Genomic DNA, 23,121 nt, shown 5'->3' with positions numbered 1-23,121 from the left:
GTGCGATATCTACCCAGTTAAGAGGCCATGTAGTACCTTAAGGCATCGTAATTTCCTTTTCTGAAATTAAAACCCGTTCCTTTGCCTTTTACTACTGCTACCTCTCTCATCATCATCCACCGTAGAACTCAGTGATCACTTCCTGCTACTGGTTCCTCTACTGTCAGCCCTGTTATGTCATCTGATTCATGGGTGATGATGAGGTCTAGGATATTCTTTTCTCTAGTACTTTCTCTGACATGTTGATACAAATAACAGTCATCTAGTTGATTTAAAAATTTTGTTTCCCATGTCGAGTTTCCTTCCCGTTTACTCCAATCAATTAGAGGCAAATTGAAATCACCCATAATAAGACATTGACGCTTACTTGCCCATTCCATTTGCATGTAGAGGCTTTCGTCATAATCTTCACAATCACCTGGTCTGTAGATTACTCCTACTGGCATTATATCTTTTGTTTCCAACTATCTCGCACCATACAGATTCTATACTGGCATGTGAAACATCTCAATCCGGGAAGGCTATCGTCGCATTCAGGCTGCTTCTGATAAGAAGCATTACTCCACCACCCCTTCTATCTACCCTATCCTTCCTAAATACATTATACAAGCCATACTGAAACTCATCATCCCCAATTTCTGGGTGGCACCACGTTTCCGTAAGCCCTGTTATGTCCATGTTACTTGTTTTAACCAGCAGTTCGAATTTGCTCATTTTATTGACGACACGTCTAACATTACTATATAAACAATTAAGACTTGCTGTTCTTGTATATTTAACAACCCTTGAAGTTTTTTAGGCTTGCTTCCCTGGCATTAGCTACTCGCTCACTTGAAACGTTTCTACCCCCAGAACATCTAGATAATATATCCAGTTGGGGTAACAGATAAGAACTCTTGAGGTATGTGCAAGAGTTACTTAATTAGACCAAATCATTCACAATATGAATACATATAAAACTGACAGTTCTTTCAGTATAACATAAATGAAAAACAAACCAAGCCAAAGCCATTCATTACACCCAGTTATAAATCTTGGACTTACAGGCAGATTTTTGGACTCCCAATGGGTTCAGATGTGTCAGCCCTGATTTCAGATATCACTTATTTAGTGTTGAAAATAAAATGTTAAGTTCATACTGTAAGTCAAAAATTTTGTTATTTGCACAATTTGCTATTGACATTCTCATAAGTAATAAGTTGATTATAGACAACTTATTAAGCAAGTTTAATTCCGTCCATTCCAGATTTAAGCATACCCTTGAAGTTGAAAAAGATAGTATTTGTTTCTTGAATTTTAACTATTATAAAACAAGTAACAAGGCACTTCTCTAGGCACCTGTATTTACAGGCCTACTCATTCCAGTCAGTTTTTGTTTTATGCTTCCCATCACTCGTTGAACATTAAAGTCTGTCCTTTATACCCAGATTCTTAAAGGAAAAAATTTTGCACTTCTACTGCCTCTCTGGAGCAAGAACTTCATTCTCCCCTACCCCTCCATCATAAATGAAATAATAACATGCCTTCCCCATTCGATAAAAATAACTCTTTAGAAAACTTCAACAAAATTGTATCCTTACCTTATCCTAGCTCTCTAGCTAACAAAATTAAAAATATTTAAACATACAAATGTAAAACTAGTCTTTTCATCCCATTGAACCATTGGTTCCATGTTCTGTAACATAAAAAATCTTATAAAATCAGTGATTTAAATAATATAGAATATTTATTTAGTTGTCAAGAAGGTTGTTCAGCCTAATACATTAAGTCAAACTTTCATCAGGTATGGACACTGATATATCACATGCATGCTTACTTTCACAAATACAGCATATGTATCATCCAGAAATGGAGTTAGAAAACTTACAACATACATGTAATATTGAACATAGCCCACAATTAGGTAATGCCAAAATCGTAATTAAATTAAATGATGTTTAAAAACTTTGCACAATGGAAACAATTGCTATAATGAAATATACACTGGTATTCAAAGAAAGTGTTAAAGCATTGTTATGTTAAAGTAAATATTAAATATACAAAACTTTTATAGTGGATAATTACTGTATACAATTTATGCATAGTACATTACATGTGATTTATTACATTGTACATCTAGTTTTTATCTATTCTATTCCATTTGAATAATTTGAAATTTAAGTTAATCCGAATTTCTTACCTGTTTCCATCATCTGCTTGCCTAATGTCTCAATACCAACTGCACTTTCTGGCAAAAGGTGCCATCAATAGTTTATTTATACATGAGGTTTTCTAATTAATTATCCGATAGCAGGATGCCAAGTAGGATAAATCCTGCTTGCATGTGTTTAATTGGTGGGTATTTGTTAATCCTGTTGCCATTGTTTAGCCAATAAATATCCCCAGTTTAAGCAGTAACAAGTTATTTACTGATGTAAATAATGCTGCAAGAAGAAACTATACAAATATAAAGACTTATTTTCATTGTATGCTGAATCGCATAATATATGAAACACTAAAGACTTGTCTGTTTGTTTGCAATATTTAGATATGCACGGTATTTATTTATTGGGAAACAGTGAAATGTTACTGATTAATTATATAGAAATTTTCTGATTAATAATGGATATATGGCTATAGTGCATGATAGGAAAGAAATGTATAAATACAAATTTTGTAAGAAACATTTGTATGATGCATGTGGTAATTATAAAAATAGAAACTTTCTCCCTTCACTGGTCCCTTACACATATCCTTTGAAGCAGTGAGTTTTCCAATAGTGGCGGGCTCTAGTGAAATGAATTCCTTCCTCGAATTTTGAAAATTTGTGAAAATGACTTTGCACGTAAACTTTTAAATATTAATCGGTTTTTATTTTGACATGATTGTCTGACACCAGAATTAAATGATTGTCAAAAATCAAATAAGAATTTTTAAAAAACTTGCCATTACTTCCCCTCCCCCCATTCAATAAATAAGTAATATCCTCGCCATTTATTTCTCTATAAGTGAATCTGATGATCATACAGCCATATGATTGAGAGAGAGAGAGATAATACTGCATTTCTGTACTGCACCTTTTTGCAATATTGAAATATAAATCATAGGTTGAGTATATACATTGTACTCACCATATTAAAATTCTGCATGTGTTATGTCTGAACAACACCATGTTTTCTGATATGCCTAGTTTGATTGAGCAGCCTTTACCATTATATATAAACCTCCTGTTGTCTGGACAGAACTGAAGATGCATTCAAATTTAATCATAACTTGCAACTTTTCCTCAACATTGCCCTATACCTGCTAAGTAAATCCTCATGTCTCCTATTCTTAATATTAATACTAATATGTACAGCCCTATCACCTAGTGTCTGCATTTGATGAGTACTTCAAATTTGTAATTTGTTTACTCTATTCTAGCATTAGTATTCAACCAATTATATGTTCATATGATTTTCCTCTTAGTAACTCCAGCAGGACTTGTAATCCCCCACATCTTGCTGTCCAGGCTGCTACTATTAAACTATTAGTCTGTGAATCTTTGTAAAAACATGCTAGGAGTTTTTTCCTACCCGCCTAACACTGCCTCATTAGCAAATAATCTTTTCACCCTTTCTATTTAAATATATCCCGTCACTATAAAAACTCTCTCCTGTCAACAAACGGAGACCATGCTGGGAGAAATTAATTCTACCAGTGAACTTTGTACAGTCTCTTCATGCTCAAATTTGATTGAGCAGCCTTTACCATTATATATAAACCTCCTGTTGTCTGGACAGAACTGAAGATGCATTCAAATTTAATCATAACTTGCAAATTTTCCTCAACATTGCCCTATACCTGCTAAGTAAATCCTCATGTCTCCTATTCTTAATATTAATACTAATATGTACAGCCCTATCACCTTTTGTGCCCTTCAAAGATGATATCCACTCTGATGTCATTAACTTTTGCCTATGGCAGACATCCCAGTCCTATTCAACATATCCTCTTTTTAAAAAATATATTTCTCATTTCTCTCACAATAGAGTAACTATCAATAGCTGCTTCTTGTGGGACCAGCAGAATACTTGATGGGTTCTCCATTTTAATTCTTTCAAATGCATGAACCCTGTTCTTCAAGGTTTCATATACACCCATCAGAGTGGAATGCTGAGTTTGCACTTAATCTCCTTACACTCTTATATTAAAAACATACAAAGACATCTTTGGTCTTTTGGTTTTTCATGCTCTGCAAATGGCTCCAGAAATATGCAACAAGTAGTCACTTTATAAAATCATGATTTATGGGAGAACTGCCAAAGGCAGTTCTCATACAAATCATGGCATTCCCATAAAGATTCCTGCTACTTTGAACTCTTTACTTTTGCAGCCCAAGTCTGAGGCATTATTTTAGTTTAAATTAAAAATACCACACTAAACTAAGAGATGCAAGTACAGTCAGTCCGCGTATAGCACGATAGTTGTGTTCCTAGAAACCCTCGTGTGATATAAACAACAGGCCCTATGGGAAAAATAGGGTTAGGTGCTGACCACCCAAGATTGAACACACATTTGTAACCAAAACATTACCAAACACAATAAATAATCTTAAATAGATTATTACGTAATAAAATATTGCTAATGATTTTGCTTCTATCGTAAGCAAACTTGTTTTTTGTTTAATCCAAACTTGTTTTTTTTTTCTATCCAAACAGATGACAGCCGTTCCATCTCTTCCATTTCTTTCTGTCTTAATCTAATGGATTTTAATTACACTTTGAGTTGTTCCTGCTATGAAAGTTGTTTTTATTTTCTCTGCATTCTTTATAATTCTCGGCATTGCTTCATTTATGTCTGTAGCACGTGCAATATCACATGGTCTTTAATTTTGCTCAAAGCGTTTCACAATTTCTTATTTTTTCTATAAGCCTTACCAGAGAAACTCCGGTTTGGCCGGAGGCCAGTGTGATTTTGGCCATAAACCATAGTATGAGACCACTGAATTTTCTCGGGTAAGAATTTTTGACCCAGTCTGCCTAAGCACATTTCTAGGGGTTACTACCATAAAACAAAACAATTTCCAGTTGCGTTCCTGCTAGTGGAATCTGTTATAAACTGGTAGTAAACTCGATCTAATTGCATTTGTGATTGTACCGATAGCTGGAATTGTTGGTTTTTACGTTATTATGGTGAAATGTGTTTCCCCTTCATTGATATAAAAAACAAATACATTTTCAGAATCTTCTCTTCATTCCTATCGTGTTGCGTTCGGTTCGTGTTATATAAGATATCGTTCCCCTATTTATAAATTGTGTATGATCGAATTCGTGTAGTGTAAACACTTGTTATACAAGGACTGACTGTACATTAACAACAGTATTCTCAAATTATGCAACAATAGTACTGTGCTGTGAAATTATGTATTATGTTATACTGTTGCATTATAAAATCACATTAATATTGTTATAAATTATATTAAACTAATTAAATTATAGATTAGCTAGGAACACTTAAACAATAAATATAATCCTATGAATTAAATTTAAAAAGATATATATTTAATTGCATTTGTGTCAATGCAATAAACAGTGAACAGTGGTGGCAGAATTATCTTCTGCTTTAATTCTCATTTTTGAGAAAATTCAAAGGCGAAATAATTAGCAACTGCCCTACTAATTTTAATCCAAAAGATAACAAAAACCAAAAATTTTTCAAAAATGGTTTCTAATCAGTAAGTGTGGCCTGACTCAACATTTTCAAACATTCTTTGCACTTCTCTTTGGGGCAGTGCAGTAGTGGGAGCGTCTGCTGTGACTGCCTCAGTTTGAAATATCAGTGGCTTTTTTCTGATTAGCAAAATTTATTTTTGCTGTAGCCAAGATATCTAATGATATGATATTATCTTTCCTTTCCTTTTTACTATATCATTAGATATTGATTGACCATTTTTGACACATTAAGTTAGTTACCATTATTTGCCTTCTAACTGTAGTCTGTTTAAAAAAGCATACATGAATATTTACTGTTCTAATGACCTTGTTGATTGATTTTGATCTCCATCTTCCTTTGGAAGTTGTTACAGTTGCTTAATAGGTCCAATATTTTCTTATCATTTCTGTTTACAGTTGTCTGCCTGCCTTTCTTGGATGATTGATAAAAATTACTCCTGTGTAACTGTGCAAAGTAATTTTTTATCCTATATGCCTACAATGCATATAGGATAAAATTATTAAATTATCCTGTATACCTATGGAATGAAATAACACTGCTCATTTGTTTATGGGTGAAGTTGATCTTCAGGTAAAAATTAATGAAAAGGTTTCAATAAATGAAATTCATTTCAGGTATACAGGTTGTCACATCTGTTATCATTACTTTTTTCTTTCTTTTTTTTTTACAGCCCCAACCAATTGATGCTCTTCTCCGTGGTTGTATAGGGGATTTCTTAAAAACTCTACAGGATCCTGATCTGAATGTCAGGAGAGTGGCCCTGGTAGCTTTTAATTCTGCTGCTCACAATAAACCATCTCTCGTGAGAGACCTGTTAGATTCTATCCTTCCTCAACTGTACAATGAAACAAAAGTCAGGGTAAGGCCTTTACATTTATTCAGCATCTTTTCATAAAAGAAAGTTGAAAATATACTTGTGAAAAGTAAAAGATTTTAATCTTGCTTAAGATCGCCAGTTAAGTATATTAATTTAGAGCTTTTTCATACAGAGCAGCTGAAATTTAATATAATGAGAGTTTTTAAATGGGATAATAACATTTGGGTGGGTGGTTATATCTTTCTCTGTAAAATACAAGTGACCTAATAAAACAGCATACCTGTCAAGTCTGATTTACTGAAAACTTACTTTTTATATTACAAATTGCAGTTGTACTTTGTATTATGTTTTTCTAGTAAAAACTTAAATGCTCTGATAGCCATTTGGTGGTGGTTCTGTTCATTTCTTGTGCAGAGTATATACTATAACTAGTGCAAATTTGACTGCACATTTACAAGCATTTCTTTTGTGCATGTAAATGTACAGCTTTGAGTTAAAGTTATTACTGCATTATCTACTTCAAATACATATAACAGTGCGGGATCACATTTGTATGCTGCTATTTTTGCATTTTCAAGTTGGGGAAGGAACTAATTTGCATTTTCATATTGCAGTTTATCAAATAACAGTTAAAAATAACATGGCTAAAAATATATATATATATTTGTAGAGTCAAGAAAGCAACAAAAGTGTGTTGTTTTTTTTTTTTTTTTTTTTTTTTATATATATATATATATATATATATATATAAGTGACACGCTGATTTAGGTGTTATACGAAACAGTCCTTGTTTTATTTCATTTTTAGAACATAATCTCAACGGTACTGTCATTTGAAGGATTTATCTTTTAATGTGATTGTTTTTATAAGTAACGTTATTTTATTATAGAGCACCTTTAAACTCTTTTATTGCATTTCATAATGGCGTACATATTTTTGTTGTCATGTGATCTCCATTAATCTATTTATTTATATATTATTATTGAACCAGCACTGATCCTGTCAGGTCCCTTGCAGCAAAAAAATAATAAAATTATTGCATATGTATTGCTAACTTGAGCCTAATGACAAACTTCTTCTACCTTCCTAAATATAGATCTAGTTTTACGTAGCAGCTGCAAAACAAACTTTGTTTGTTTTGCAGCTGCTACTGAAACTGAAAAACTGCAAAACAAACTTTTTGTTTTGCAGTTTTTGAAATTACCCAGCAATGTGCCACAACCCTTTTTTTTTTTTTGCAACTTTTGTGCATTACAGGTATGCAAGGCCTCACAGGTCCCATCTCATGTTTTTTTTATCGCACATCAAACAGTTGCCTTTCTAGCTTAATAACCACTGTTATTTATGCTCTTAATTTTGAATATTGTCATCTCAACCATAGTAGGAACATTTTAGTGCTTGCCCCAACTAATTAGCTGAAAAAAACATAATTGGAAAGCATGAGAACTCTTGAAAGGGTTGTTCACCTGCAACCCAATCTTTCTTGTAATAATTCCTCCCCCTCCCCATTATAATAAAAAAAATAAGCTCTTATTTATACTTGGGCACAACCACTAGGTCAGTGGAGTTTAATTGTTTTGACGATGAATACAATTGCTAACCATATTTAGTAGTCACACAGGTTTGAATTACCCTACTCAAAATGCATATGCTTCTGCACCCTCACACCTGACCACTCAGCTGTTGGACTACATAATATTTTGATATTAAAATATTTTGAATTGAGAAATATTGCTGAATACATATTGAGGCTCATAGACTTCTGCCAGCAGTATATCAAACAGAATTCTAAGCAGAAAAAAGTTGCAGATGCAATTTTGTGCTAAGTTTTCTACACTGGAAATTGGAAGTGGCAATTAGTATCATGTTTATATTTACAGGCAGCTTTTGATGGCACTGAAAAATGGAAGTGACTGTTTAGGTCATGTTTATAATTGTGGGTTTTTTTTTTTTTCTTTTTTCAGCAGAAATATTTTGTGTTTTTTAATGGATAAAAATTTTTTTTTAATATTTTAAAAAATTCATTATTAAAAATTAAAGTTACAAATAATAAATGCTGCAACATATTAAGAAAATATATTGATGTACAGCAACCAAAATTTAAAAAAAAAAAAAAATTCTTTTAAATTTCCATAAATAAAAACAAAATTGGCTACCTGATAGGTTCCACATGACTCCCTCTGCAACAAACAGGCATAGCCATTGTCAGGTAATTTGGGGGGGGAAATTGCAGATTTCAGAATAATGCATTAAGTTTTGAGGATTCCAGTTTATCAGAATTGGCAGGTATGGAGTAGCTGTGGGCTGGTGAAATCACCCTTCAGAGAAGGGAAGCAAGTAACCAGCTTTCACAGTACTTAAGCATTTTGTATTGGTATTATAGCCACAGTAGTCTGAGAAGGCTGGCCACGAATTGGATTACTTTTGTCTAAAAGTAATAGTGTATAAAGTGGTTAAAATATTATATATAATGTGGTTTGCTGTATGTTATTCATCCATTCTTATTTTTATGATCACTTTTACATTTTTTTTTTCTCCCCCAGAAAGAGCTTATTAGGGAGGTTGAAATGGGTCCTTTTAAACATACAGTAGATGATGGATTAGACATCAGAAAGGTTAGTATTCTTAGATTTATTGCATTCACATATCAGCATATTCATATATGTAAATTCTTTTATTGCCAGATGTGGCGGGGGGTGTCTCTGTGGGAATATAATAGGTTTGTCACTTAGCAGAGGCATATGATGCAAGAAAGCAAGCTTAAACAGCATCAGCCAAAAAAAAAAAAACCTTCCCATTTCACCCATCCATTTGCTCCAAAAGTTTGTCTAGTTCTTCCTTGAATTTATTTAAGCAATCAACTTCCGCAACGACAGATGGAAATTTGTTCCAGCAATCAACTACCGCTTGTGTGGTAAGGTCTGAATTCAAATCCCACTAGAGGAATTCTGAAAAGCCTTTTCAACTGAGATATGATATAAACAAAGCCATATGAACTAGTGCACTCAGACCAAAGTAATAAATGTGACAAAAATAACCACTGTATGGTAATGCTAGAACCTGTGTTTCATAAAAGAAAAAATCTACCCATTCTGATTCAAATTTCACATAGTGAGATGTTGAGTTATCAGTTAATAGAAGCAGGCACATTTTGATATTTGTATACCCTTCTCCTTTCAGAATACTGTTTGGAGGATAATTGGCTGTAGTGGTCATAATACACTAGTTCTTATGGTATCAGCAGATGCACTGTATATTTTTGTTTGCATACTATATATGCTTACTAACCAATTTGCATGTTGTGTGAAGTTGCAAAACCATGGGAGACATGAAATAAGTTCAGTCCATACAGTCTATTTAAAAATGCCACAAAATAAAATATTCAGAAAACATTTTTATCCTAAATATTGTTATGGGAGAAACTTTTTCCAGTTTTCCTCAAACTTTTAAGTATTTCCCTGTTCTGTTTGTAGTTCAGTGTGTTTGCCATTTGTTTGGCAAGATATGAGTTTAGATCCCACCAGAGACTGGATGAATTTGTCAATGATTTTTACAAGAGGAAAAGTATAAAACTAAGTTAAAAATAAAAAAAATTTTTTTAGTAAATAAAAAAAAAAAAAAAAAAACATAACACTATTTTCAGTTATACACAAATTAAAATCCATCTGGTATCAGTTGGAGCTAGTTTGCTCTGTTGATATCTCTGACTTTTTCAGGTTTACTCATAGTTTGCTGCCAGTAAACACCAGGAATGTTTATTGTTCTGTATTTCCTATCACAAAATATTTTCAACAAAAATGGTTCCTAAAAAATTGGTATCACATAGCAGAGAAAAAAAGCATTCTGTTAACTTTAGTATAATGATTGGGGAGCATCGAGCAACTTAAGTGGAAAACTCCAATGCATCTAATGTTGGTGAATTTCATTAAATTAGGTATTGGAATTTCATTAAATTTAATGTCAGTGCATTGATTATTTGTAATATCAATGCATAGACAACTCGGTTTCTGATATTTGCAAAATTCTTCAGATAGTAAACGGCTGGAGCATAAGCATGAAGGCCAAATGTAGTATTATTTTATTATAGATCTGTGGTATTTATCTTGATTATATACACATAATTGTTACATTTTTATCTGATCTCATGTTAACAATTTTACAATTAACCCATTAGTTGTTACTCTTTCATATTTTTCATACCAAAAACAGAAACTCTAATATTTAAATATCTATTAAAATTACATCAGTGCAAATTTTAGTGTTCCTATAGTATGGTATTGACTTCCAATCTTCATAGTTATTCTTTTACTGTATTTATTTATTTATTTATTTTTATTTTTATTATTTTTTTTTTTTTGTTATTTATTGTACTAGGCGGTCCCAGCCAGCTTTCCTGGCATCCCTGCCTTTACTGTATTTATTGAAGCAGAACAGTTTTCGGATAGTTTCTCTATAAATTTATGGACTGTTTGAAATATTGCTTTCAGACTAATAGCTAGCCACTCCAGCAGAATGCTTTTGAATCTGTTATCTACATTTCACTTATTTGTATAGATCATCCTACTAACTGGGTTATTTTTATTTTACAGGCAGCTTTTGAGTGCATGTATACCCTACTAGACTCATGCCTTGACAGACTTGATATTTTCGAGTTCCTAAATCATGTTGAAGATGGACTAAGGGACCATTATGATATCAAAATGCTCACATACCTTATGCTTGTTAGGTTAGCTTCTCTTTGCCCTTCTGCAGTCCTTCAAAGTAAGTAAAATAGCATTTAAAAATTTTTGTCTTTGTTGGCAGTTGATTGTTATTGGCAAACTATTAGTTTATTTTTCTCCCCTGTTACATTAACTTCAATGGCCACTATATAGATAAGAAAGATCCATTGTATTGTGTTTTATTTTTATTTAAGACAGCTGATCTTTTTGCTTATATAGCTGTATACTTGTACATTCACACTAGGCGCCTCCGTAGCCAGGTGGGCAGGAGCTGCAGTGCGTAGCACACGCTTCTTGATTAAACTGGGGTTCGAGCCCGTGAACACCAAATACGGAGGATGCGGAAAGGTCAGGGAATGACCACCACATATGCCTGGAGCAATATCGCCTTAGTTGCTAATGCTCCTAAAAACCAAAATAACAACAACATTCACACTAACAGAAAAGAAATTATTTTTTAATCATTTGGGAGGAAATTGTCCAAAAATATAGAGAATTATGAAAGCTTTTTTTATTCTGTTATTTTATTATGTTTAACAATAAAAATATGGAAATTTCAAATCTTTTTAGGACTTGAATGCCTGATAGAACCTTTACGAATCACATGTACCAGCAAAGTAAAGGCCAATTCAGTGAAACAGGAATTTGAAAAACAAGATGAATTAAAAAGGTCAGCAATGAGAGCATTTGCTGCTCTTCTTGCTATTCCTGATGCAGGTACTGCAATTTGAATTTTTGATTTTTTTTATTTGCTTTAAGTTTAGAGTAATTTGCAGTTATATTAACTTAAATTTTGGTAATTAGAATTTACTTTATATTAAACTTCACCATTTAATGTATTCTGTGTACTTGAGTGGATAGTATAATAATAGTTTACAGATAATAGCTCTATGCAAAGCCTTGTAAGTACTTTATATCATATGTTGAATATTCATTGAAAGTTACCAGCAGCTGTTTTTTTTTTTTTTTTTTTTTTTCAGTTTTCTGTGGTGGGTATATGTACACAGCCTATAAATATATACTGCCATATTTTTGAAATTGAAAAACTGAAGATGTGCAAAGAACAAAATGCAAAACATTGTCTGTCTGCAGGATGCAGCTGAATTTCTTTGAATAATGAAATCTGACTTTGCATGCTGGGATTGGGTATGATTTTGAAGCAATATTATCTGTCACAAACAATCCCACAAGGATTTTTACTAAAACCTACGAAAGTTGGTTACCTTGGTAATTGTGCATTAACACCATAATTTCCGTGAAGTGATTTTATCAGAAGCTATTTCCCCTCGACTACAGTATGACAGAGAAACTAACTAATTTTGCTAGCAAAAAATAACGATTAACTATAAGATGTTTAAAACTATAATAATTAGTTTATAAACTATAAGATACCAGTCTGAAACCAAAGAAGCTGCAGTTTCACATCACTAAGAAAGTTTTTACATGTGTTGTGCAACAGTGGAAGTCTTATTTGGTTAGCAATCAACCTTTGTTGACCCTATCTAAATTTTTTATACTTCCCAGTTATGGTCCCAATATGAATAAATTAATATTAGTATTGGCATTGACATAAGGTCAACGCCAATATGTTTTGAAGCTCTCAACTTTCGCTGCACTAGCCAAGAATGGTGTGGGAACTCATTCTCATGTAGGTGCTGAGTGAGCTAACCTTTGAATTACCCCCAAGCTTGTTATCAATTACTCATGGAGACAATTCTTTAAACTTCCAACAGTCCAGTGTAAAACTCATTCCCATAATTGACATTTGTGGCTCCTGGTTCTGACATCATTTCTAACTTGAGGCTGTCGCAGACATTCTCTCAGATATGCCATACAATCTGTGTGTTTGCTATCTCAGAGTTTAAAACGCTGATGGAACTGATGTTTGGGTGACACTCGAGTCAAGTAAACCAATTTCGATGAAGTCCGGACGGTCTGTGACAGCCAAATCCTTTGCTTGGATCTTCAGCAGGGGTCAGGTATGGCACCCCCACCACACAGAGGAATGCCGCCCCTCTGTGTTACCAGACAATACTAGGTGGTAGATGACTCTCATCACCCAGTGCAATACCACCACTTTGCTTATTTGTGGGCTTGAAGTGGTGGAACCCATGTTTAGTATCCAGAGCTAAGTTCCGGTCAACCCTTCCCTTCCCTTCTCTTCCATCATGGAGTATAATTGATGTCTTTTGAGGTTATGATGAACACCATGGCGAGATCCAGACATCCTTACATTTCGCGGATACAGGTCTAAAACGGTGTTTGCAGGCCGGCCACTAGTTAGTATACTGGAATCAACCTATTGGTAACTCTCGGAAGCTTCCGGATCAGCTAGTGTATAATCTTGCTGCCTCTACTCCACCAGATAGTGGCTGGAGGGGATCCAAGCAGTGTGTATGCGGGAGGCATTGTCAAGGACCTGGGTATATTCTCAAAATGTGTATGCCATATCCAAAACTGTCATTACTTCATACAGCATGCCCCCCCCCCCCACACTTTTTCTTACTATTGAATACACCATGAATTGTCAAACTAATAGAGCAAACTTATCTGTGAAAAGATCTAAACTTCCCAAACACTTCCTAGTTCATTTCAGAAATATATGTGGTCTCAGTTCTAATCCCGATGATGTCTCAGTTATTGGTTGATTCAACTACTGCTCACCTCAGTCCCAAATTATTCGCTGTATGATTCCTTTTGCCTCAAAGGTGGTACTTGTGCATATATCCGTTCCGATCTCCGCTGGCTTAAAATCTCTCTACCTCATTGTGTAAAATACATCTGTTGTCTCTACTGTTCTCCCAACTCCACTAATCACTTGGAACTCTTTGACTTCCTCCAGTCTCTTTCCTAACAGTGAGGTAATTTTCCTTGGTGATTTTAATGTTCACAGCTCCAGCTGGCTTCCGTTTTCTAGTCACACAGACTCAGCTGGTCGAGATGCTAAGGTTTTTGCAATTACTAATGACCTCACACAGATTGTTCATTTATCTACCAGAATACCAGACAATCCTAACCATACAGCCAGTGCACTTCATCTTTTTCTCACAAACAACCCTTCTAAGTACATGGTTGGAAGTGAGTTGTCCTTTAGGCACCTCAGATCACAACTTGGTGATTGTCTCTTTTCCAATAGAGCCTTTATCTTGTGGTTATTCACAACCTCGTGTTGTTTGGCATTACAAGAATGCAAAATGGGATGACCTGCAAATTTTTTTTTTTTGCTTCCTTTCCTTGGTCGGATTACTGTTTCAAAACTTCAGATGTCAACATTTGCTCAGATCATATCAGTGAAATTATTCTTGTAGCAATGGAATCCTTTATTCCACATTCTGCCTTAAAACCTCATTTATCTAAACCTTGGTTTTTCAATAAATGTACTATGGGTGTTCAAGAGAAGAATGTTGCATATCGTAATTAGCTTGTTTCCAATTCTTCAGTTTCATTTTCTGCCTACACCAGAGCTCACAACAATTCTAAAACAGTTTTTAATCAGTCCAAACTAAATTTTGAACAGACTTAAGAGTAGAAAACTTGCTTCTTGCCCTAACAGTAGCCGAGCATTCTGGTCTGTTTTGCAAAGCAAAACAGACCAGAATGCTCAACTTTTGCCCATCTCTGCTCCCACCTCTGTCAAAACCAGATGGTTCTATTGTCACTTCAGCCAAGGATAAAGCTGACCTACTAGCATCCCATTTTTCTTCCAACTCATGTATTAGTGATCTTGGTGAAACACCTCCCACCATTCCCAGCAATGCCTCCTATAGTCTTCCATCAAAAGGATGTCAGAAGGATTTTGATGAACCTTGATGCTAAGAAAGCTCCAGGTCCTGATGGTATTTCTCCACTTGTTCTCAAAACCTGTGCTCCTGAACTTACGCCTATTCTTTGCCGCCTTTTTTCACTTTCTTATTCCAAAGGTGTTTTTCCTTCTGCTTAGAAATTTGCTCATATCCAGCCAGTTCCTAAAAAGGGTGAAAAATCCCTCCCATCCAATTATCGTCCTATTGCAATTACTTCTACTCTTTCTAAAGTAATGGAGAAATCAAATAACCACCAACTCTTAAACTATCTAGAAACCTTCCATCTGATCAATGATCGCCAGTATGGATTCCGTCAGTATCAATCCAGTGGTGATGTTCTTGCTTATGTTATCCATTTAAGGACAAATTCAATGGAAAAGTTCAGGGAAACACAAGCAGTTGCTCTTGACATCTAAAAGGCTTTCAATCGTGTTTGGCATAAAGGTCTTCTAAACAAGCCTCCATCTTATGGTTTGCCAACTGTTTTTTGTAATTGGTTATACAGTTTACTCTCCAACCTCTCACTTGAGGGTAATGGTAGATGGCTCTCTGTCTTCTAACACCTCCAACCTATGCACGGTACTAAGTACTATAGGTTCTAATACCTCGTGTTTGGGGTTTTCATTAACCCCCCCCCCCCAAGATTCAGTTCTTTCCCCCACTCTTTTCCTCTTGTATATTAATGACCTTCCATTGACCGGAAATCATATCCATATTTTTGCTGACAATAGCACATTGCATTCCACTTCTCAGTTTGAGAAACCTTGCCCTGCTCAATCAGCTTCAACTTCTCAAATATCCACTACTAATTCCTTAAATGTCGATCTCCAGGTAATTCTCCAGTGGGGCAAAGACAACTTAGTTGATTTCAATCCATCTAAAACTCAGTCTTGTTTTATATCTCGGAAAAAAGTATTCTTCTGCCCCTATGCTTATCTTTGGTGACACTCCAATTTCTAGGCAAGATGATATCTCTTTTGGGGATTACCCTGACTTCTAATCCCTCTTGGCACAAGCACATTACAAATATTGCTTTCTCTGCATCTAAACAACTTGGTTTTCTCTTTCACTCTTAGCATTACTGTTTTTTTCAAACAGCTGTTCACTCTATACAAATCGCACATTCGCCCTACCATGGAATATTGTTCCCACATCTGGGGCGGTGCCCCCAAAACTTCTCTCAGACTTCTAGATTCCATTCAGAAGAGGGCAATTAGGTTAATTAATGACTCATCTCTAAAAGAGTCTCTCCACTCTGTCTCATGGATGTAATGTTTCTGCTGCATGCCTCTTCTACAGATATTTCCATGGGCACTGTTCTTCTGCATTGGCTTCTATAATTCCCACTCTCTCTTTCAAAACAGTCCGAACATGTGCCGCCACCAGCAATCATCCATTTCCCATCCATCTTCAAACTCACAGAACCAACTTTTCATCTTCCTCGTTTAGTTTATTCATTTAACTGCCATTTTCTGGAACAACCTTCCTTCATATGTATTTCCTGAAAATTGCAGTCTACAGAAGTTCAAGTCTAATGTCAACAAATATCTTCTTTCGTCTTCTCAACCTCCAACCCATGCATGGTACTAAGTACTATAGGTTCTAATACCTCTCGTATTTGGGGTTTTCATTTAAAAAAAAAAAAAAAAAAAAAAAAAAAACTGAATTTCATCTCCATTCATTTTAGTATCCTCTCTGGGCTCTATACAGTAGTGGACTCAATTCTTGAATCTGTTTTTATTCTGATTTTAAACTTTTTGGCTTTTCAGTTGTTTGAAATTTTGTGTGTTGATAGATGTTAATTATTTGTAGTGCCAGTTAAATTTGATATTGATATGTGATAAATATAAACAGATTTGATCAATATAAATCAATTTTACATATTTTGTTTCCACTCGGGTACACTTTTGAACTGTTGCAATCATTAAAGCTATTTGATCATTGCTTTTTTGTGTCATGACTGGAGTGTACAGTTATTCTAAAAATAATTTGATGGAAATTTTTGTGTTAAGAGTATAAAATGACACCAAAGTCAATTAAAAGAATTAATTGGACACTTTCTGAGCATACAAAGGCAGTTACACTGCAATTACTCTAAATCAGTTTTGTATGTATGAAGAAATGTAAAAACTTGTTGGATGTAGCTACCAAATCCAGTATTTTGGGAAAGTGCATTGCCACTAATTTACTAATGGTAACTGCTCCAAGAATCATTCGAAATCCTGAAATAAGAAACATCTCGAGATGAAAGAAATTCTTATCACTTGTCCATAAAAAATCACAGAATAACTTCTAAACACTAAAGAAATTTTAGAAATTTCTGGTGTGAATATTACTGACAGAACAATGAGGAAGATATTATGCAAAAGTGATTTAAATGAGAACACATGGAAAGAAGCACTTTCTCAATGAAAAATAGACGCCATGACAGAACAGGTTTTGGATTAAAGATGAGTGGGCAGAAATGTGTGGAAATACTCCCAACCACTTCTGCTGAAAGGTATATAGCCCAAGTGAATGAAGCATTGCTGGTAGCAAGACCTTTGTAGATGACAAAATAGGAAAACAACATAACCCTCATGACTTTTGAATGTAGAATACTTGTAGGTGTCCAGCACACAGGTTACATTATTTCAACAACACCCGTGATGGTCGTGGTATGCACAGACAAAAATAATCAATTAAAGTTATATAGAGAATGGCAGACGGAACCAGTAATCAACATTCCAAGCGAATGCACTCTGGCTGGAAACTGGTTTTTGATATTCAGAATGCAGATGGTTGCCAAGATTGTATACATTAACACGGTGGCTTTCAACCAGGGTGCCGCAACAACATTCCAGGGGTGCCATGTAATTTGGGTTTAAGTTACTTAAACTTATTTATTTTTTTTTTATTTTTTTTTTATTTATATATTTATTTCATTATGAAAAGGTGTACGGTATCTTTTTAATTTTGTGGTGATCTATAATTGATCTTTATTTAGTACCTCTATATAAAGAATAAAATTATACAGTATATATATAATTTGTATTATGGATTGTAATTTTGTTTATAGCTATATTAATGTAATAACTATCATATAACATTTTTTTTTAACACACACACAGAATCGGATCTGTGAGGAAAATCCCAGTTCAGTCCAGTCAAAAACACAATTGCAGTCATCCATGCATACCACATATCAGGCATTACACTGCCTACGCTACAGCAATAGACTACCTTGCCTTACACCATCACTCTCTGCATACAACAGGAAGAATGTCTGTAGTGGGACATGGGGCATCAAAACAGTATACTAGCAGACTGAAAAGTAGTTTTGTGAAAAAACAAAGAATCCTCTTTTAAATATATCATGCTGTGATCGTAGGACTAGGGTATTGACAATGTGGAATCATGCATGAAATGGGAGTTTGTTATTCACTTGGTTCTGAAAGACTCCAGTATCCAAATCCTGAATTCTGGGTCCTCCATGGCAGTTTAGTGGGGGCTTGTTACTCATTTGGAGGGATCTGCATTCAAATCCTATTGTAATCTGGGGGAATTCATAAAGGTCTCTTCAATCAAGGCTTTATTTAGCTGATCAAGGGTGCAAGAAAAAAGGTAAATAATTCTGTGCTTATTTATGAGGATTATTTACCCTCGTAAATAACTCCCAGGGTTGGGTTGTATGTACAAGAATATCTCCAGAAGTAATGCCTCCAGTTCTTTTTCTTGGATGCTACTGCAGGTATTCCAACTGGTTTATGCATAACTAATTGTTTACATGTAGATACACTGTCCTTTGCATTCAAGAACTCAGTTATGCCACTTCATGTCCACATCAGCTTCATTCTCCATTTTCAGACAACTTTAGCCCTGCTACTTGATGTGTAGTGTTAAAATTTGTAAGATGTGTGTTGGCAGTAATATTTAAATTTTCACCAAACACCATTACATTTTCTGTGCAACATCACATTGATTGGGGGTGGGGGAGGAGATTTGAGGGCATTAGTTTTGGTTGAGAAACCATAATGAGTTCAACTCAAACAACTCATTGTTGTGAACGTGTACTTGTGAAGACATGCTACGCAAATCATGTGAGTAGGCATATCTGTGGTAAAAGTAACTGATGTATCAAAGTTTCCAAAACAACAGTAGCCTGAATGTTAGTATCATATTTTAACACATTGTGAATGAGGTGCACTCTATCATGTTGCTTGTCTGCCTGTTCATATAATGATTACTTGCATCCAGCAGGATAATACACCATGGCACTGTGCTTAAATCTTGTTGGATTGGTTCAAGGAATATTACAGGGTAACTTCTCCCTTCATCAGTAGTCTCCAGAGTTACTAGACCTCAGTCCCATAAAGCAAAGATAGCTTAACAACCCTGAGAGCTGTACAAAATAATTATTAAAGGCTTGAGATTTGCATGCCTTCAATAATGATATGTGAATTGTTAAAGAAATTTTTCTTATTAAAAAAAATTCACATTTTCTTTTTTGGAGAGGTCATTTTAAAATCAATTAATAGCTTTGTTTTAATTATATTTAACATGTCTCATTAATAATAAATGAGGGACATTATGAAAGTACTCTCATATAACCTGTAAAATGACAAAAGCAAAAAAAATTGGAGTTATTTTTGTGGCCATTTTCACATGGTGTATGAACATTAAGAGCATTCATTAACTATGAATGCTAGTTAAAAAGCAGTTAAGAGATGTTTTCGGAGAAACTGTGCCTTTTCCAGTAGTCAAGAAATGCATTGTTATGTATTAAAAGTGAACTAACATAATACATATTGAATATTCACTATAGCTGTAGAAATGGGAATGATATGTGAAATAAAAGTTAAATATAAGGATATTGCAGGCTGAAATTAATGATCTATTTGATTCTGTGTATTCCATGTTAACAGATCCATAGGAGGGGGGCTAGTAGAACTAATGCTGCTTTCAGAAACAAATTCAGTAGCAGATTGACTTATTGCTATGCAAAACTGCGATGTTAAAAGCTGTAGTTATCTATCTCTTGTACATACTACATAGAAAAAGTTTGATTACCAGTAACCAACAAAAATTGGATTATTTCCTAAAGGAAACAAACTTTTTTGTGTCATGATCACATTAGCCAGTTGCAAATAGACTTCATGGGGTTCCCCCTCCACTTAGAAATTCAGGTTTTTTAGCAGTAGAATATACATGTATGCACAATACATACGGTACTAATAATTTAAAGAGATAGACCATAGAACTTTGGCAGAACAAGGGATGCACAAGTTCTTCACCCCCACACCCATCCCTTCCATCCACTGATATTCATAGGCAAAAGGGTAGAAAGAATGGTTCTGTGTTTGTGTATAATGAACCATTAACTAAATTCATCAGCTTCTGCCCACTTGTTTATTAGAAACAAGTCATGCACCATTTGTTTCACTTCACTAATTTTGGAGTCCCCAGTGAAGGTGTTGAAAACAGCCATCATCCCCAATGAACTCTTTAAAGAAATATAGTGATCAGAAATTTTGCAGTTGTACCTCTGAGGTGAAATCCAGGTGAAAGATGTATCATTGATGTTGAGCCTGTTGAATACTGACAATCAAGTTTTGTGACATTTTATCATAGGAAATGTAGCAATGTAATCCAGTATATGGAAGCACAAAATGATGAATATGTACACGTCATTTATATCTTGCTTTGAAAGAAGGAATGATATGTGATAATCTTAAAAATGCAGGCAAAGAAGATAATTTTAGAAAATATCTCCCTGAATAGTGCATTAGCACATAAGGCCATATTGCACCAATGAATTATATCTATAGAAGTGTGTGCTCACAGGCCGATTTAAATGTTGCTAAGGCTGAAAAACTGGCAGTAAGTCGCGGGGGACCCTCCTCCTGGGATTGGCTAACAACAGTCCCGATTCAAGAGCCATTTAAGAATTCCTTCCAGATGAGATTCGAACTCAGATATCTCTCCAAAGGAAAAAGGTTGACAAGGGACAGCCAATCATAAAAGCCATGGATATAAAACCGGAGAGGGAAAAGACTCAAAGATGAATCTCCATGACAGTATTGTGGGTTCATATCATATCACTGTTTATGTACCTCTAACCACATTTGTGTAGATATAATACTCAATTAAGGCCTGAGTTGGTGCACTACAACTAAAAATAATCAGACATCAAAAAACCCCTAAATAATGAAACTCCTGAAAATTTTGGTTACATGGTTAAAGTGTCTATATTAGATGTCAGCTATGGTAGTGTTATATCAGGTAGGTTCCCAATGTAAAAAAATTAGACTGTTGTCTTTGAAAAGAAATAGGAGGGGGAAAACTGTTACAAAGAAAAACAAAACTTGCACTTCTACCGGAAAGTGCAAGTTTGTAGCATGCTACCTACATGATTGAAGATGGTACCCTTGTGGACATTGTGAAATTATTATCTAAGTTACGGTAATAAGAGTACAAGGTGGAATCATCAGCAAACAAATCTAGTGGCAAAGATTGAAAATCCAATCCTGTGTAAATCGCGATGCAATAGTTATGATCTGTACGGAATGTAACAGATGGTGACAATTTTTTTTAAAAAAATGAGCACTGTATTGAAAGTGGAAGTATCTGTACATGTGACACTGTCATTTCCGTACTTAAAAGTAAGATGAGTTGCAGGCATGAATTTGTACGAATTTTTGTCCTTTCACAGATTGGTACCTCTAGAAATATGAAATAATAATTGTAGACTGTGTATTGTTATCTTATATTTTAAAAGACAAATAATTGTTATAATCTGAATTTTGAATTATATTTTAAAAAAAAAACATTTTTCTTTTTCAGATAAGAATCCTTTAATGAACGAATTTTTATCACAAATAAAATCAACAACAGATCTTCAAACACTGTTCGACAGTATTCAGAAGGACAGCACGGGAACAGTCTCAGAATCTGCATCTCTCATGGACATCAGCTAAATTTCCATCCTTTACCACCCCTTTATATGACTTGTCAATAAAACACCGAGTGCAGGAACACCTCTGTAACCCACATCACTGAAATGTCAAACCACAAGATTTAAAGAGAACATACTTTTTTATCTTTAATTTTCTCTCTCTCTCTCTCTCTCGGTTTTATTTAACCTCCGTCATCCCTGTTATTTGGGAAGACCAATTAAATAAATATATATATTTATGCGACTAATGAATTTCTGAGTTTTTTTTTCTGTTGGCATGTAGACTAACTACATATGCTTTTATGCGTTCTTTGCGTTACTATTATCAAGTGTAAAATCAACAGCAACACCGAGGTACTAGTGCCTGTGTGTTTGCCAGGTGTTCCATTGTGGTTTTGACAGTCCAGTAGTGGTTATTTCTGTGATAATGCCATCTTGCAGCTTGTGAGTGATGTGCCGAGAAGATTGCCTAGTTCTGTGCCATTACATGAGACTGCTCGGGTGATGGCAGCAAGTTAATCACTTACAATTGGTTCCATCTCTCAGATTCAGGAGTGTACTCCTTGCTTTAAATGCCAGTTTCCTAATAAAATATTCAATAGAAGGTGGTGTCTTGAATTACTTGAGTGAAAGTGAGTGAATACAATGTAAACGTTAAGTAACCTGTGAAAAAATGCCCGCATATAGATATCTTGAAATTATTGTAAAGTGAACATTTTTACTAAATAAAAATACAGAAACATTTAATAGCACTGGTGTAAGATATAGAAGGGTGTGTCCATATGTAGAGCTGAAATTCTTACTTTGATATTAATTTTAATTTTAGTTGTCATGTGTATGTACTGTGTATTTTTAATTTATATACTGTCTTCCTTTCTCCAGTGAAAAACTAGACAGTCTATAACTATTTCAAACCAGAGTTTATTTCTAGTGCCTAGGATAATGGGCCACATGTCGTTGGTTTGCCATAGTTCTGCATCCCATGTGTATGAAGAACAGATGCTACAGGCCTGTTTTTTACACTGAAACTTTTGCTTTATTCATTGTAAAGTGAAATACAGTAAAAACCTAGCATCTTGCTATTAATTGTAATTTTAGTTATCTGTTATTTGCGCATCTGCCAATTCTCTGGATTTGTGATGGAGAATATTT

General features: G+C 34.5%; 1 protein-coding gene across 1 annotated transcript in view; it reads left to right on the top strand.

Moving 5' to 3' along the window:
* Cand1 (Cullin-associated and neddylation-dissociated 1) overlaps positions 1–22,573 on the top strand; it is a 290,969-nt gene extending 268,396 nt beyond the window's left edge. The window contains exons 28-32 of the mRNA XM_090385031.1: positions 6,365–6,553; positions 9,055–9,126; positions 11,101–11,272; positions 11,803–11,949; positions 21,858–22,573. Of these exons, the coding sequence (XP_090241157.1) occupies positions 6,365–6,553; positions 9,055–9,126; positions 11,101–11,272; positions 11,803–11,949; positions 21,858–21,991 (714 nt within the window). The 3' untranslated portion in view covers positions 21,992–22,573. The remainder of the gene's footprint in view (positions 1–6,364; positions 6,554–9,054; positions 9,127–11,100; positions 11,273–11,802; positions 11,950–21,857) is intronic.
* The last annotated feature ends 548 nt before the right edge of the window (positions 22,574–23,121 follow it).

Source organism: Mastigoproctus giganteus, chromosome 11 (assembly GCF_048544385.1).
Source record: "Mastigoproctus giganteus isolate SK-2022 chromosome 11, ASM4854438v1, whole genome shotgun sequence".
NCBI lineage: Eukaryota > Metazoa > Arthropoda > Arachnida > Uropygi > Thelyphonidae > Mastigoproctus > Mastigoproctus giganteus.
This window is presented reverse-complemented; position numbering and strand designations above follow the sequence as displayed.